The sequence below is a fragment of the Coptis chinensis genome, chromosome 7 (assembly GCF_015680905.1).
Source record: "Coptis chinensis isolate HL-2020 chromosome 7, ASM1568090v1, whole genome shotgun sequence".
Taxonomy (NCBI): Eukaryota; Viridiplantae; Streptophyta; class Magnoliopsida; order Ranunculales; family Ranunculaceae; genus Coptis; species Coptis chinensis.
The window spans coordinates 9,131,768-9,150,583 of NC_141462.1; the positions used below are offsets into that span (position 1 = coordinate 9,131,768).

General features: G+C 39.1%; 2 protein-coding genes across 2 annotated transcripts; both read right to left on the minus strand.

The window, feature by feature from the left end:
* Positions 1-413: 413 nt before the first annotated feature.
* LOC147485850 (uncharacterized) lies at positions 414-1,229 on the minus strand. Its single transcript, XM_086573596.1, has 2 exons — positions 879-1,229; positions 414-701 (listed from the first exon to the last, which is right to left on the minus strand). Exons 1-2 carry the CDS (start codon positions 1,227-1,229, stop codon positions 414-416), a joined length of 639 nt encoding a protein of 212 aa, XP_086429722.1.
* Positions 1,230-1,408: 179 nt separating this feature from the next.
* On the minus strand, positions 1,409-1,867 carry LOC147485851 (uncharacterized). The gene has a single exon (XM_086573597.1). The coding sequence runs from the start codon at positions 1,865-1,867 to the stop codon at positions 1,409-1,411; it is 459 nt and encodes a 152-aa protein (XP_086429723.1).
* Positions 1,868-18,816: the final 16,949 nt, after the last annotated feature.

Genomic DNA, 18,816 nt, shown 5'->3' on the forward strand with positions numbered 1-18,816 from the left:
TCTCCGCTGCCCTGGAGATGTTGGGGGCGACCCGGGTTGCCCCCAAGTTGAACATGGAGATATTGGGGGCAAGTCAGTTTAGCCCCCAAGTTGAATTCGGGCCTTGTGGTCCACGGAGGGTTCACTCTCTCCACTACCCTGGAGATGTTAGGGGCGACCCGGGCTGCCCCCAAGTTGAACATGGAGATGTTGGGGGCAGGTCAGTTTAGCCCCCAAGTTGAATTCGGGCCTCGTGGTCCGCGGAATTCAGCCTACTCCACATACAAACGAATAAACACGGATCATATAGAGGAAAATAGTTAGCATTTTCATTGACATTCTAAAGGACTCAAAATATCATTACAAAGCTTGATGCTCTCATATTTCGAAGCAACTGAACTTCCATTTTATAACACCAAAGACTGCATACATAATTACTCATGGAATTTTTTCAATATCCTCATATTCCACGGTCGCTTGATGCTCTCTCCCAGGGGTGTCTGCAACTTGTAGGTTCCGGTCGCTCCAGCCTCTACCACCACATACGGTCCCTCCCAATTAGGGCCCAACTTTCCATATGTCTCTTTCTTGGTGGCTGGGGTCACCCGCCGAAGCACTCGGTCACCAACACTAAATTTCCACAGCTTCACCCGCTTGTTATACTGTCTCTGCAGTCTCCTGTGGTACTCTACCAGTTTGAGGCGTGCGGTGTCCCTCCTTTCCTATGTGAGATTCAGTTCCCCAGCAAGTACTGTACAATTAACTCCCATCTCAACAGCTTTGGTCCTGGTTGTTGCGGCCATCATTTTCAATGGAACCACGACCTCCACTCCATAAGCCATAGCGAACGGTGATTCCCCTGTGGACGTCAGCAGAGTCATGCGGTATGCCTATAGTACCCTGTGCAACTCCTCATCCCACGACCCTTTGCGCTCCTCCAACTTTTTCTTTAGGTTATCCAATATAACTTTGTTTAAGGACTCTGCCTGCCCATTCCCCTTTGGATTGTAGGGGCCCAAGAATCCTTGCTTTACCCTGAACGCTTGGAGGAAAGCTTTCACTTTTCCTCCTGTAAACTGGGTCCCGTTATCCGCGATGATGGTGTGTGGGAGTTCGAACCTACATATGATGTTTTCCCATAGGAACTTTCTCACCTGTTCCTCCTTCACCTGTTGTAGAGCCACGCCCTCGACCCATTTTGTAAAGTAATATATCGCGGCCAGCATAAACCTTCTTTTGCCATTTGTCATGGGCAGGGTCCGACGATGTCCAATGCCCACATAGCAAATGGTTATGGACTATAGACCTGGTGCAAGGGCTCAGCTGGGGCGTGTATCAGTGGTGCAAAACTCTGGCATTTCTTGCACCTCTTGGCATATTCTGTGGCATCTCTCTTCATGTGAGGCCAAAAATACTCTTGCGCTAATAGTCAATGCGCCGTAGTTCTCCCAGCCGAATGACTCCCACAATCCCCATCATGAATTTTCCCCAACACCTCTTGCACCTTTTGTGGTCCCAAACATTTCAGCCATGGTCCACTGACACTATGCCGATATAAGTCTTCATCTAATAAAGTGTACCTCTGCGACACCTGTTCCATTCTCCTCCTTTCTCGTTTATCCTCTATCTCTATCTCCGAAAGAAAACTCTTAATGGGATCCATCCATCCCGGCTCGTGCTCAGTAGTTAACCATACCCCTTCTTCCTCTGCGGTGCTTGGTTTACTCAGCACCCTGACTTCGATGGATATGTCCTCAGTTTCGGGAAGTACCTCGGCCACATACGCCAATGCATCGGCGTGTCTGTTCTCTCCCTTGCCTAGATGGGCAAAACTGATCCTATCAAATTTGTCTGCCCTTTTTCGTAATACATCCAAGTACTTCGCCATCCTTGGACATTGGGCCGCGACTCCATTGACCTAACATATTACCAAGTTCGAATCTGAATACACTGTCAGCTCTTTCACCCCTAGATCCTTGGCTAAGTCCAAACCTGTTATTACTGCCTCATATTCAGACTTATTGTTTGACGCAGCAAAACCCAGTTTCATTGATAACTCCAGGCGTGTATTCTCAGGTGTGACCAACACCACCCCATTCCATTCCCTATGTCGGTAGCGGACCCATCTGCAAAGACTCTCCATCCATTTGGCATGTCCCAAGGATCCAGATGGTCGCGGTCTTGGTCTACCTCCTGTTCCATAATCATCTCTTCCCCCCAAGTAGGATCCTTGGCTAGAAACTCAGCCATGGCTTGCGCCTTTTCAGCGGTCCTGACTTGATACTCAATGTCGTACGAACTCAGCATTACTGCCCATTTCAACATTCTACCTGATTTGTCCGCCTTTAGGGCCTGCTTCAGCGGCAGGTTGGTCACCATCACTACCGAGTGAGCATCAAAATAAGGTTTCAACTTCAATGCCGAAAAGATCAAATGCAAGACAAACTTCTCAATTCTGTTGTATCTCGTTTCAGCGTCCAACATGGTCTTGGTCTGGAAGTACACTGACCTTTCTGTCTTGTCTACTACCCTGATTAGCACTGAACTGATTGCATGTTCTGATACCCCTAAGTACAAATACAGCTTCTCCCCCTACCCTGGGCACGACAAAATTGGTGCCTTCCCCAAATATTCTTTCAACTCCTGGAATGCCCTTTCGCATGTCGCGGTCCACTGAAAGTCGGTAGTCTTTCTCAAGAGTAGGTACAGAGGTCGGCATTTGTCCGAGGACTTTGATATGAACCTGTTGAGAGCCGCGACCTTTCCAACCAATCTCTGCACCTCTTTCACATTTTGCGGGGATGGCATTTCCAACAAAGCCCTTATCTGGTCCGGGTTCTCTTCTATTCCGCGATAGGTGACAATGTATCCCAAAAACTTCCCGGATGTCACCCCGAATGTGCACTTTTCTGGGTTCAACATCAGCCTGTGTCGTCGCAGTATAGAGAACGTTTCACTTAGCCCCGCCAGATGCTCATCCTTGGTCATGCTCTTCTCTACCATGTCATCTATATAAATTTCCATTCCCTTTCTGATCTTGCTTCCGAACATCTTCTCCCCTACTCTCTGAAAGGTTGCCCCCGCATTCTTTAGCCCAAAAGGCATTATGGTGTAACAATATGTTCCCCCTTCCACTATGAATGCGGTCTTCTCTTGGTCGGGACCAGACATCATCACCTGATTGTAACCCATCGATGCATCCATGAATGAGAAAATTTTGAACTCTGCGGTTCGGTCCGCCAACTCATCTATTTGTGGCATAGGATAGCAGTCCTTTGGACACTTCTTGTTGACATTCGTAAAATCCACACACATTCTTACCTTCCCATTCTTTTTGGGGACTGCCACTATGTTAGACAGCCACTTAGTAAACTTGCATTCGCGGATGATGCCAGCGTCTTTCATCTTTTTTACCTCATCTCAAATTCCTTGCGCGTGCTGCGGTTTCACGCCCCTCATCTTCTGTTATACTGGCTGTGCACCTTCCCTCATATGCAATCTATGGCATGCGAACTCTAGGTCTAATCTCGCCAAATCCTCGATTGTCCATGCAAACACATCGCTGTTCTTAGTCAATAAGGCAATCAACTTTATTTTCCAACTTTCTGACAAACTTGTCCCCACATTCACAAACTTTTCTTCCTCCATGACCCTGACATTCACCACTTCAATCTCATCCATTGTCTTGGTCCTGACGAGCGGTTCCTTCTCGCCGGCCGCAGTCTGTAATTGCTATGCAGACTTGTCATCCCTATCAGATACCTCTTTCTCTGGTGTGCAGATTAGCCCTTTCATGGTCACCTGCTGAATGTTTTGAGCCGTGACCTGATCACCTCTTATCTCATATGTGTCTCCATTAGTTGGGAAGCGGATCATCTGATAATACATGGATGGGATGGCCCTTATCTCGTGAATCCATTTTCTGCCCAAGATTGCGTTGTACTGAGAGTTGGTGTCTACTATCATAAACCGGGTCAACACTGTCACTGGCACTGCAGTCACTGGTAGTATAAATTCCCCTAACGGCTCTGTCATGCTACCGTTGAAACTGAACAAGTTGGTCTGGGGGGCTTCATCTGCTTGCTTTCAATGCCCATCTCCTCCATCACGCCTTTGAATAACAGATCCACTGAGCTTCCGCAGTCTATCAGGACTCTTTTCACCATATAGTTACCCATCGCGATGGTGATCACCAGTGCATCTTCGTGAGGCGAAGCCACTGACTCCAAATCTCTTAGTGTGAACTTTATCCTGTCATTCCCCTTGCCGGTGCCAGGAACAGGCCTTGGACCACTATGCACCTCATTTACTTGTTGCAGACTAGCGGTCCTTCGCACCTTATCTCGGTGAGCATTTCTCCCCACCGTCTCTCCGCTGAAGATAACATTACTTATACCCACGATCCTGGCCACAGTCGACACTCTCTCAACTGGCTGCACCTCCTTGATGAACTCCTTTAACTTTCCTCTCCCAATCATTCTCTCTACCATCCACTGTAATGCAAAGCATTCATTGGTGGCGTGATTCCGTACCTAGTGATATGCACAAAACGACTTTCCCTCTATTTCCCTGGGTGTGCTCCGCGGTGCTTCATAGTACTGATGTCCATTGATTAATGGCAAGATCTCTTCAAACGGTTTATTCAACGGAGTCAGATTTGTCTCGTAATAAGGTTTTATTTCCTTATACTCTCTTCTGGTTTGCTCCCTACCTGTTTATGCTTTATGTGTTTCCCCTCTGTAGTTTCCCCCCTCTCGTGCCGTGGCCCTTTCTCTGTCTCTCCAATCCTCCACCCCCACGGCATGTACTGACTTCTCAGGTTTCTTGTGTTCCTTACTAGTCCTCTGCAAAATATCCTCGTACCTTATGTACACCGACTCATGGACCCTGGTTCCCTGTTTTAAACCATGCTGGAACGCAATGACTGTGGTGCGCTCATCCAGGTTTTCCACTCGTAGTGTCTCTTCCTTGAATCGGCACAGAAAATCCCCCAACGTCTCGTTGAATTTCTGCTTGATGTTAAAGAGATCTGCGACATCTACTACCCTCTTCCTTTGGTGTATGAAATGATTTACGAAAGCCTGCTCCAGTTCCTCAAACCTTCGGATACTCCGCGACCCCCAGCCGAATACCAATCCGAGGCCCCCTTTCAAACTGGCTGGGAACATCATACAGTGGAGTCCATAGTACATCTCTTCTTGCCATAGAGGCATCTGTTGCTTGAAGTGGTGTAAATAGTCAGCAGAGTCTCCTTTCCTGTCGTATCTCTCAAAGCGGGTGTGAACCTCTTGGGTACCTCGGAGTTCCAGACTGAGTCGGCCAGCGGGTTCTGATTCAAACTGGCCACCACCTTCTCTGTCGTGCCATGTTTCTCCTTTTCCACCGTGCGGCTAGCTTCTCTGTCCCTTTTGATCATCGCCTGCACCATTTCCATGGTAATGCCTCCAGTGCTGTTCACTCCGGTCTCGTGTGGGGGTTCCACGCCTTATCCTTGCACCTCACTACCCTCGGGTTCTACTGCATTCGCTCCCCCTTGGGTGGTTTCCCTTTCTCTTCTCAGCTCATCATTCTCCTCCCTCAGCCTTCCTATCTTGTCTTGGAGCAATCTAGTCGCTTCTGCCTCCGTATCCTCCACCTCCTCTTTTGGCATTTCCTCATTCTCAATATTCCTCGTTTCTTCCTCTCTGACCTTCGCCCTCACTCCTCTAGGTCTCCCCCTTCCTCTTCCTCTTCTTCTTCCTCTTCCTCTTCCCCTCTTAGCTACAGGAGCCATGTTCTAGCCTTTCCTTTTACTCATTGGGTCGTGGACTTACTCGTCCCCACAGACGGCACCAAATGTATTAACCTAGAATATCTCTTACAAGAAACTCCTATTCACTCCAAATGTATTCTCTCCTAAAGATCTCTTCTCAGACACTCCTCATCCTCCATTTTTTTCCACTTCTACTGTTCTTTTTATATCCTCTTCTCTCCTCTTCCTGTCCATTCATCTCCTCTCTCATCCTCCAACCACACTCTTCACACATGTCTCTTTAGGGTTACCGCGACCTTACTCCCGTGCTTCCCTCCTCACTTTCCTTATCTTGTCTCTGTTCTCACTAGGCGATCCTCCTGACGTTATCACGCTGACATCACTTTAGGGTTTCGCGGCTGTGATACCCTGCATCGCGATCCTATTTCCTTACTTTACTCCGGGCCAGATCAGCTGCCACCTTACTGGTAATAAAATGGGTTGACACAATACACACCAAAGAAGTTAGCATCTTATCCAAAAACCTCTCACTCACACTTCAAAACAAATGTACATATGAAGTCTTGTTTTGGGGTCGGGGTCCTCTTTCATTCAATTCCAATTCAATCCCGATAAATAGAATTATGAAATTCCTGAAAAAAATATATCATTCAATTCAAATTAAGCATGATGTTAGCACACCGCCTTAAGGTTCAATGACATACACGTGATAAAACACTACTTGTTTTAGACATCAAAAGATCATGACTGCCATAATTATAAGCTTGCTAGCTAGATTACCAAAAAAAAAAAAGCTTGTTAGCTAGTTGTGTCCCACGTGATAGAGTTTAAGGTCATGGGTTGATGAAAAATACACATAATCATAACGATTACATTAGTTAAAATTACAAATAATTACTGATTCAACCTACATATAACTCGGAAGTAAACCAATACTCTACAATTCTATAATGAAAACACTGAGTACATCAAAACATAGTAATTCGTGTTACCTTCTTGATTAAATCCAAGCATATATAGCTATCGTTGATGTCCCTTCTTAATCCCTCGGGCAAATATTTGATTAGCTATATTTCATCTTCTCCACTTTTGTCGTTCAAAAGGACGTACTTTATGTGTCAGGTGTGATAACAGTTCTCTTTGTTTCATATATTATAGTGGTCTAGTTAACAGTAGAGAAGAGTCTTTCTATCTCGAAGCACTCTAAACACCGTGTTTAACAATGTGGAAACCCCACAACAAAATCACACACCTTAAACTTTGTCATATCCCTATAAATTGAAAATAGAATAAACAGGTGATCCTAATCTCTTTTGCGATCACCGTCCAAGACTTTTCTATTAGAGCCTTCTTCTCTAATTCCATATTCCATTGGAGACTCTTTCTGCTTCAATATATTCGAGTTCATTCTACTATACAACAAACAAAAATATTACTAATTGATTCTACTATATTACTCGCATGTAAAGATTATAGAAGTTTTAGAATAAGTGAAATAGATGAGAGAGTTGTACTTTTAATAGGAAACAACCAATAGCCTACGGTCTCAAAATTGCACTTGCACTCAAATTGAAATTTAAGTGATCCACGTGGCAAAACCAAGTACTGGGAAATTGCCACATAGGAAAGAAATTGTCCACCTTAATATAGGGACGGTCTACTATCTATATACTAAAGTAGCATATTAGATTTTAAGTTCTATCAATGAGATGAATAAAAAGAAACAATCCATATAATTTTTTTTAATATAATTTTTAATTATTATGTATTAAAAAAATTTAACTCCAAAATATTTTAATGATTCAAGTTTTGATCAAAACGAAGAGGTTTTCTCACTCAGAGAGAGAGGATTCATAGACCAACAATTCCTTTTAAACCATTCAAGCAAGGATTAAGATGGATTAGTCTTCATTTTTTTTAAAATTCCTTGAACATCATGCCCAACCACTCTTTCCTGACAACAACTCCAATGATCTATGCTTCTCAAGTGGCATAATATCAGTATTCATTTCAAACTATTTGGTTGCCATTGTTGCACACACTCATATACAATGAAACTTGCTAGCATTTCTTTTATCCCTTTTATAATCAAACTGCAATATATATTCACAATTAAAATAAACATAATAATGAATGAAATGAATGTGTGAAAGAAAAATGTAAGAAGAAATATCATGTTGGAAAAAATCAAAATGACAGTAAGATTGCTCGAAGATTTTGCAACTTAAGTGTGTCGACAATGGTATTATTTACATTAGTTCTCAAACACATGTTGATTTCAAACAAACTTGAGAAAATATTAAAACACGATGATTTGTGTCTCACAAAGCCTCACCATGTTTGATATGATGCACTCAAGTTTATTGTTGTGCTTAGGGGGCATTTGGATAGAAAGCCAAAAAGTAAAAAGCTTAAACTTTAGGCCAATAACGAAGAGAATGGAAGAGCGGGAGGTTGAATTGCCCTTTAAATTAAGTTGGGTATCCATGGATATATATATATCGAAAGAAATTCTTCGCCCGAAGGCCTAAAAGACCTCAAGTATATATAAAGACTGACTCTTTTTTTATGTTTGAACTTTGCAGATAACCAAATTTTTGGGTATAAAAATGAGCTGTTGGAAAGTTATAGATCCATAAGGATGGAGCCATAAGGAAAATAACACTTGTCGAACGTTGCACTACAACGCTTCAACTGAAAGGTGCACATAGTTTTGTGCAATGAGCTGCATTGTGATAGTAGTTACTGTAGTTCATAAAGAAAAACAAACATACTAAGTGCCAACATAGTATAAAAAGAAATATCTAAAGACAGCCCTATATATCACTCTTCAGCTATGGCTATTGAATTCATTGCTCTCAAAATCAACACCGACACACAACCTTGCTCCACACTTCTCATTGTTCCCCCCTAAAGTGAATTGAATCTTCCTGCATCACCAAAGAATTTAATCGGTGAATGGTATGCTTTGATTCACAATAGGTCCAGAACGGACATGGCAAGCCGTGAGAACATTGAGAAGAGGGTTAATAGTGATGATGCAAGTGATACTAAAACATGATTAGTTACTTCATATAAAAAATTTAAAGAACATAATAACATTATATATGAATAGTACCTTATTAAATCAAGATTGTTCCAAGATCCATTTTCCCAAAGAATTCAGGAACTCCTCTCATGACTTATATTTGAAGTCCGTCAAAAGCAAATATACGGAATATGGCCTGAACCAAAAAGAAAAAGATAAGGAAAGAATACTAAAACCATTTTTATGTACCTTACCCAAACAATGTTTGGATGGCCATTTAACTGAGATGCTAACTATAGTGAAACATCTATATACCAGACAATGTTTGGATGGCCATTTAACTGAGATGCTAGCTATAGTGAAACATCTATATACCAAACAATGTTTGGATGGCCATTTAACTGAGATGCTAGCTATAGTTAAATATCTATATACCAAACAATGTTTGGATGGCCATTTAACTAAGATGCTAGCTATAGTGAAACATCTATATATGATAGTTTTTACTGTGCATGTATGTGTTAATTCTCCACAAAGCCTGATGTATCACGTGACATCCTATAAGCATTTTGATAAAAAAAAAAATATGTTAACGTCAGTAACCAATTGACCAACCCATAACCATATCTAGCTTATCAGTAAGCTTCAATTAAGAGTTCAGTTCAACCCCCAAATGTCTTCCTTAACTACGTCAGGTCCATCATAACTTAATTAGTTCATTTCAACGATATTTGCGAATATCTGGTATGTATATAGCTATGTTACATGGACACACCATATATATTTCACAAATAATCCATGTCGGACACACACAGACACATTTTGTATGTAATATACCTCAGTTTTTTTATATTTTGCCGTGTCAGACACTTCAAATCCGTGTCGGATATGGACACACGTGTCTGTGTCAATGTAACTTAGGTATATAACAGTCTTTATCCCAGGAATTCATATAAGAGTTTAAAAAGAGCTGACTGTTGTTAAAGGAACCCAAAGCTCCTTCAGAAACAACACCACTAATTAGAGAAATCAACCACCTACTTGATGGGATAATTACAAAGAATAGTACATGTGCACATTATACCATGTTGCATTGTTGCATTGATCCCCTGATAAACCATATTACGGAGTAAAAGTTCTATAAATACATTCTAAACCATTGGTGTTACCTAGTAGTAAGGTGATTTTCACCTCTAGTTGGAATCGAAACAAAAGCATCATATGCACTCATTATTGCATTGATCACCTCCTTTCGATAGGGTTTCCAAAAGCTTTCTCATTATTAGACTTAAAGAGGAAAACTGCTCTTTTTGGAGGAGGCTTTATACATAGAAATATTAATTGCAATTAAAGAAGGTAGTGGCTAATTGGCTACTACAATGAATAAAAGTGAATCAAAACACTGAAAAGTCTGAGAAAACAAAGGATAAAAAAGATACATAATAAAAATAATAAAAAATGAGGTATTTAAATTAGAACAGATAAAGAACATATTATTAATAGTTAATGCAGATGAATGCTATTAAGAAGAAGATAGAGAGTCATACCTTTGATTAGATTGAATTTCCATGGATGCAAAGATGAACCTGCGAGGTTCTGCAAACCTTTTCGCCCATAGTGAGTAAAGCAGAGCTTGAGAAAGTCAGAGAACCATAAAAATTAGGGGAATTTTGACTTAACCCCCCACAGATGGGTAGCGGTTTGACTAAACCCCCCATTTTTAAAATCATTTGAGTTTGCCCCCCACTCCGTCAATTTTGTGTGTAACAGACGTTAGTATTTTAGTTATAGACCATTTTACCCTTATGAAATAGATGTTGCATTACCCCCCACATTAACACGTTAAACCTAACTTTGCGAAAACCCCCCAAACGTTGCCATTATTTAATTCTTGCACTCTCTCTCTTGTATTTTACCTATTGACCATTTTGCCCTTTCTGACAAATTAAGATTAAGGTTTTTTTTTTTTTTTTTTTTTCCTTCCTTTAGTTAAAACAAATTAAGAGGTTTACTATTAGTTAGTGTAAACCCCCCAAACGTCAATATGATATTTGCATAAACCCCCCAATTTTTTAGTTAACAGTAAACAAGAAGAAGAAACCCCCCAATTTTTTAGTTAACAGTAAACAAGAAGAAGAAATCTCACGATTGGGACATAGTTGTTAAGTTTCCAAAGTTCTCACAATTGGAAGGGTACTGAGCTCTCATGAACATGATGAAGAAATATTTTCATGGCTTCATCGTGGACCAAAGATATGGCGGTGCGGGAGCATGAAATAACACTCTTGTGAGAACTTTGTGAGAACTTTGGAATGTTAAGATTGTCTCTTCCACCTAGAAATGTTAAGATTGTCTCTCATGTCTATCCTCTTCTTTGTGAGCAATCCCGTCCATGTCCTCTTACTTGTTTGGTTATATGTGTATAATTATATTTGTTGAAATCCCGATATTGATTTCTCGCTTCCCACTTTACCGGCTCAAAGATTTTGAAAACAAGATTGAAGAGATGAACAAAGAACAGGAAGCTTTGATTGATATATTTTCAGAAGAGAGGAAGCGACGTGATGACGGCGAGGAGAATCTCGGGGAGGAAGTTGAAGGTAAGAAACTAGTACGATCAACTTCTTGGTTTAATTCATCCAACCGTTTTGCATCCCTTAATTCTTAAGATGCTTTTTCTGATGACTACATTGCTAATGCCACAATGTGAAGTCTCTATAATAGTAGGATTTCTGCAAATTTACACATATATAAGCTATAAATAGCATCTGATTTAAGATGCTTAAGGGGAAAGATACAAATGCAACCCAAGTATGAAGTGCACAAATAGCTAGCTTATTTTATATACTTTTGGCCGATGAATGGCAAAAGATCTTGTTGCATAAACTTTCCTAGGTAAATGTAATTGCTCAATTAATATTGTTCTCTTCCATGTTTTTGATTCAGTTGTTGTTTATTCACCAGAATTTTATCCTTGTTTGTTTCTCTTGAAGGATCGTCGAATCACGATACAACAATTCTTTGGATAAAGTGAAGCACCGGAAAACGCGTTGAATTCTCAAAAGTGCAAAATAGAACATTAACAAAAGAAGGGCAACTAGAACATCCAACTTAATTATTGTCTGTGATGACGATCGCTACCTTGATCCTCGGAGATATTTCGCGTGGTTGAACATAAATTTCCACAAAGACGAACCCTCGAACGGGTCGTTGAGCGGGGCTTGCCCTTTTTGTATCTTTCGCACCGCCATATTTGAAGTCCACGATGAAGCCATGAAAATATTTCTTCATCATGTTTATGAGAGCTCGGTACCCTTCCAATTGTGAGAACTTTGGAAACTTAACAACTATGTCCCAATCGTGAGATTTCTTCTTCTTCTTTTTTTGTTAACTAAAAAAATTGGGGGTTTCTTCTTCTTGTTTACTGTTAACTAAAAAATTGGGGGGTTTATGCAAATATCATATTGACGTTTGGGGGGTTTACACTAACTAATAGTAAACCTCTTAATTTGTTTTAACTAAAGGAAAAAAAAAAAAAAAAAAAAAAAAAAACCTTAATCTTAATTTGTCGAAAGGGCAAAATGGTCAATAGGTAAAATACAAGAGAGAGAGTGCAAGAATTAAATAATGGCAACGTTTGGGGGGTTTTCGCAAAGTTAGGTTTAACGGTTAATGTGGGGGTAATGCAACATCTATTTCATAAGGGTAAAATGGTCAATAGCTAAAATACTAACGTCATATACACACAAAATTGACGGAAGTGGGGGCAAACTCAAATGATTTTAAAAATGGGGGGTTTAGTCAAACCGCTACCCATCTGTGGGGGGTTAAGTCAAAATTCCCCTAAAAAGAAGAGTGGAGCAGGAATCCCTTTTCCCATTACTAATTGTGAAACTCAAAGCATTAAGTCTAATTGCTCAATCAAGTGTGAAACACTCGAATCAATTATTCCTGTGGGAAGGTTTCCCCAGACTTGCACTATAGTTATGTGGAAACCTTACAGAGGCATTAGAGCAAGATGCCAAGATGGAATGGAATTGGAGATTTGTTTGGTCAACGGTATTTTGGAATATTTTATCGGTCATTATTACAGTTACCATAACTACAATAAAGTTACTAATGCATTCTTATGCACCTATATTGTTGAACATGAGCTAGTTTATGAATGGTGATAATGCATACTGTATACTTACCAATGCATACTTGTATAAGTGCTACTATGCTTGGTGTGTGTAAACCCACTCATAATGCAATGAAACACCCAAATATAAATAATTAATGCCATGAAACTACAATATTTTTTACCTCAAAATACAATTGTAAGGAGACGTTCAAACTTTAGGCAGTAGCCAAATAGTTGGTACTACTAATATCATTTGAATACATTTTGTCATCTAGCAGATTAAGACGTGTCTATTCAACAATCATCATGACTATAAAGTATTCAATCTCGATTTTACAAAACTGTCAAAGCCATTTCACATGAAAACTATAAACCCATTTCATTGCATCATGATCAATAGGTATAAATCCAAATTGGACACGGCCCATATCCTAATTTTTGTTATGCAACAGATTCCTGGATTACATAAACTTTTTTCAGATAAATATTCAGGAAATTGAAAAGATATCATAAAGATAATAACTAAACCCTATAAAGTTCTGATACAACGTGGACAACAGGGTATGCAAAGTATTTGAAAGCAGAAGCTCGTTTTGCACTACAATATTCAACGACTTGTAAAGCTCTCACACCTTTACTGTAGTTGATAATTTTTCTACATAATAAATAAATGGTTTCTTTTCTTGTACTCTTAGCCATGAATCTATAATCTCATTTGTGTATACCTTGAGAGTTTTGGAACGTGGTATTCTTAGTTTTGCAGCGTGATTCTCATATCATGTTCTCCAAAGTGAATTCTCGTCCTTCTACACTTCGGTATCTTATTGATCACGTGGGCGAGTTTATCTATGATTTTGAACAAGTATTGTGTTTAGCTTCTTTGAGTTTGGTTCAATTTGCCGTTTTAGTAGGATTCCCATACGGAATACACTATTCGTCTGGTGTATATATATGTCTACCATCACTAAATCAAAGAAAAAGGTTCAAAGAATTAAGATTGCATTTCCTTTAAGTAACAGGTGTGGGTACTACGATTTTATCTATATTCTCAAATTCTCAATGGTCTCTCCATTGAACCACTCTGAGCCTCTTCTCTTCATCTTTTAACTCTCCTCTACCCAACCTCCCATGCAAAGACACAAATAAGTGCCTTATGAGCTCTTTCAACAATGTTAATTGGCAAACTGTTGGAACGCAGTCAACGCACCCTACACAACTTTGAATCATTCCATTTTAGCCTCCCTGGTATTGCCTGTTCAGGCAACTTTTTATAACAACTTAAAATTGTTAAGTTGAGTCCCCATACCTGGTGTTGCCTGCTAGTGCTACCTTTTTAACACCTTAGAGTTGTTAAGTCCCCACACCAATTGACTACCATGTGGATTCATCACTTTCATCTGTGCGGTCTCCCTCTTTGGCCGGTACTATGTGTGCATAAGGCGGATCTAAACCTTCAGTTATCCATTTCCATAACTCCATTAGAGCAATATGTACTTCCTCTTTCTGTGTTAACCTAATTATTATATTCACTACATCATTTTCTTGACCCGTTCAACGAACGAGGACCGTTTTTATAAATTTTATTATTATGTATCAAAAATATTATATATCGAAACTCATACAATAAATTTATTGATAAAAAATATTATTTAAATAATTATATTGAACAATAAATATAAGTTTATTTGAACAATGGATACCGTTGCTTTTCTCCCTATCTTCCCTGCAAAACATGTTTTGTGCAATTACTTGTCCAGATTAAAAATGCTATAAGTTTGAATAGCACATCTATTCTGATTTCTGATAGGTGCAGAGTCATTGACTTTCATTGATCAGTAAGCCCATCTATGACAAAAAAGTGAAAAACCCCTTCCCTTAATATTTAATTTCATCATAATTTAACTAAGTTTAAGGTGAGTCCAAATTTCACTTCTCGTTCTTGAAACTTTTCAAATTGTTGTAAATAAATTAGATAGGTGGGTTTTAGTCGTAATATGGAATTTGATAGGTGAATGCTCTATATCATTTCGTAATATGGAGATCTTTGTCAAAACTTTAACTGGGAAAGCAATTACAATTGAGGTCCAATTTGAATACCAAGATCCAGGATAAGGAAGGGATCCCACCAGATCAACAGAAGTTGGTGTTTGCTGGAAAACATTTAGAAGATGGTCAAACTTTGGCCGATTGCAATATTCAGAATGGGAGTGGTGTTACTGATATTGAGAGTAAGAGGTGGTGGTAATACACTCTATATTGCATCTCAATATGTTCAAAGTGATGGGAGTACAATGAGTGATGATGAGATGTATGACATTGCTCCTACTTCTCCAAGCGTTGAGATGGTTAAGAATCAAATTGGAGAGCCTAGAGCAGAGAGTGTTTGTGAACATGATAGACAATATGTTTATAAGCCAAATCATATGATATCAGAATTGAATAATCACATACTAATGCATTTTTTCCCCATTATTATATTATGACCGCATTTTTTACTTGCGTGACGTTTGGGCATATTGCAAAGGTCTTAGCTGGTGGGAAGATAAGTAAGAGGGAAAAAGCCTTTTTCCTTCATTCATCGTGATGAGAAGAGATCGTATCATATAGCCTGCAGTGATTATATAACATATTCAATTTATAATAAAGAACGGTGAACAGAAGTTATCTTAGGAATCAATGAATTTGGAGGCCAGTTGCAAAAATGATCATTACTGTGGTGTATGAATTGTATCTGGTGAGGTACTGTTAGGTCCCAACTCCATTAAGCAAACATCTTTTGTACTGTTGTAGATTTACTTTGTGCAGATTAAAAATGCTAGAATTCGAATAGCACAATAACTTATTTCTTTTTCGATGAAACAAATAGCACATAAATGCAAGTCTATATCTATATGCCCACATACTCAAACAAAAAGGCATACGGGCTCAGAGCGAACTAATTCTTCATAGGTTAGAAAATAGAAAGTGCGAAAACAAATATCATTCTCAAAGATGCAGAAACATTTGGGTTATGTGACTTCTTCCGTGAAACATATGTTCCAGAGCAGATGTTAATCCACCTTAAAAAAACCTAACCCTAAACCATACCTTCCTAATTTAACTGTTTGTAAAAAAAGACTGAGATCCGATAGTAACATTATAAATAATTGAGATCTGTCAGGATATGCAGACTCCGATGTTGTACAGGGAACCAAATCTTTACTTTTTTTTTGCTCAGTTCAGAGCTCCAATTCTTAGATACTATTAAAACCAACCTTTCTCCTTTATTTTTCCGTACGAGAGGACTTTAGTACGAAAACCCAACCCATCTTTTATCTATCATATCCCTCTGATTTCAAGACCCCACTTTCCTGAACACTTCCCTCCTCACCACTGGACTTATCTATTAAAATTTAGCGCCTCTATAATGTAAATTGGCTAGTTGTTGTTCTAAACAGTTGCTCAAAGGCAAACGTCTCAAGTGGTTTGTGATGGTAATCATAGTCCAAAGTGGTTTTAACAGTGACATGTCTACCCTACCAAAACGTGTGATACCATTACAATCAATTAAGGCTGAAAAACCAAACATTAAGTGTACACCACTTGACCAAAGGAAACACCAGAATTTCCGTAGAGGAAGTGTGAAAGCTTGCTAACAATTTCGGGGATAGATCACATGAAAGCACCAGGAGGATTATAGACTTATAGGAAACAAAAACATGCAGGATAAAAGAGAAGATTGGCAACTTAAGATAATTCAGGTGCAATTTACTATCAGGTCAGGAGCATTGTCTTGCTTACATAGAATCCAAGGGACACCAGTGCCAAGACCCACAGCCATTTCTGCCGCAAATTCTGTATATGCTAAAGCAGGAGGACTAGGCTCATACTCCATAGGCCCATACTGGATGCATTGGCCCCTTGTTAGAAGCAAGTATCACTGAATTGGAGTAACTTTCTAACCATTTTATGTTCCAATTCTTGCTAGCTGCAACCACCATTGCTAATGTGATTGTGTGCCATTCTACTTCAAAATTAGTTATTATAGCTAGTCCCCTTGCCTTGCCATGATACCAATTAAGTTAGCAACATGATCTCTGTAGACTATCCCAGCACCTCCCTGACCTGGGTTATCTAGAACTTTGATTTCAATTTGTTTAGGCAGACACCGGGAAAGCTCCATTGTTCTTTGATCCATCCCATTCCACCTATCATACTAAAACCATTCAAAGATTCATGCTCCGCTGCTGAGCCCTGCAAATCTCCTTTCATAAGCTGACCTATGATTCACATATCCATTTATTACTGTCACTCCAAGCTTAGCTTGAACAAAAACTGTTTTCAAAAACTGACTTTCCAAATGTATTGTGCACCATGGGGTGAAGAACTTGAGCAAACAAAAACAACCATGAGGTGAATAACTCCAGCTAAGCAGGCTTGTTATTATGAAGAATTTCAAGTTTTAGCCACAGCAGGAATCTCTTGTACATTATAACTTATTAGTCTCATGATGCTGATTAAAAGCCAATAAAGCAATATAATGAAGGAATTGAAAAGAAGGAAATACCTAGGGCAATACACAAAAGAAATTCATTGACACATGGGATTTTTAAAAAATTATAATTTCGTTAAAGCTACACTAAGAATGTCTGTTATACTAAAAATCCACTAAGAAAGGTACTTATTACTGACCGTTCAACTATAAAATGTCCAAATAAAGGTAAGATAATCACAAATAGTCAAGGCTCACGGAGGCAGTTCCTATATACCCTCAAATACTTAAAACAGTGGCAATTGCAAGACTCACAAATCGGCCATACGGATCCCTTTACCGTATTGCACAGACTCTTAAATTGGTGTTTATAACTTTTAGGGTAATATACTATAACTTTCAGGGTAATATACCAAGTCTAAGGATCCGAGAACCCACAAAAAGGAAAAATCAAAGTACATGAATAAGATGGAATCCCATTACAACATATTCTATTAGCAATAAACCGTTAGATGAGAGCGAGAGATATGATGAGTAGGGAGGTTCAATTCGTGACGTCAAGTATCTGAGCGATGACACTGAAGTATTAGCCAAGAACTCATTTCTTGGCTGGCCCGAAGTTGTTAATCTGCATATGAAGATCATCCATGACATGACTATTAATCAATTGCGCGAGATTTAGATTCTAGGGTGTATTGACGGAAAATTAACTAATTTTTTTGGATCTTAGTATGTTTTGACTACATTTAAGCTTGGTCGCAACATGTAAAAAGCTAAAGGTTAGTAAATACTCCTAGATAGCTAAACAGAAAAAGATCATGGATATGGTGGTTTATCATGCACAAAGTTTAAAGCTACAAAGGGTATTTGCATAAACCTGTGACACTCTAGAATGCATATCATGGAAATCAGAGATTGAAAATGTAGTAAGAAATCTGCACATGATTACCAAACTTTCGGGAACAAAAGAAAACCAACTTTGCATACTTGAGGCTTCAATCACAATTTGAGTTTGAACTTGTTTCCGTACTTTAGCACGATCATTTTCTACATCCGTTTGTTGTTCCATGATGGCTATCATAGCTTTTTAATTGAAATGCCAAGCTAGGAAAAGTTGAATTGTGTTAGATTAACAAATAGTCAAACAACCATCTTTACAAAATCACTAATTACCAACTCCTCTTCAAAAAATCAGCAAAAAGTTAAACAAAAAAATTAAATAAAATAAAACGCAAACCAATGGATGGAAAAAGAGAAGAAACCATTCCTCTGTTACAAAAATCACGATCCCGTAGAATCAAAGAAAGTAATGGTGATCAAGATTTAATACCAAGGGTCTGGATTGAATCAAATAAACTATGGCACATGTACATTTACAGCAAGGTGCAAAAAACATTTGTCCATTCAGCATCATCAGATAATGAATCTAATAACCATCAAACCAAATGAAACCATTTCATAGA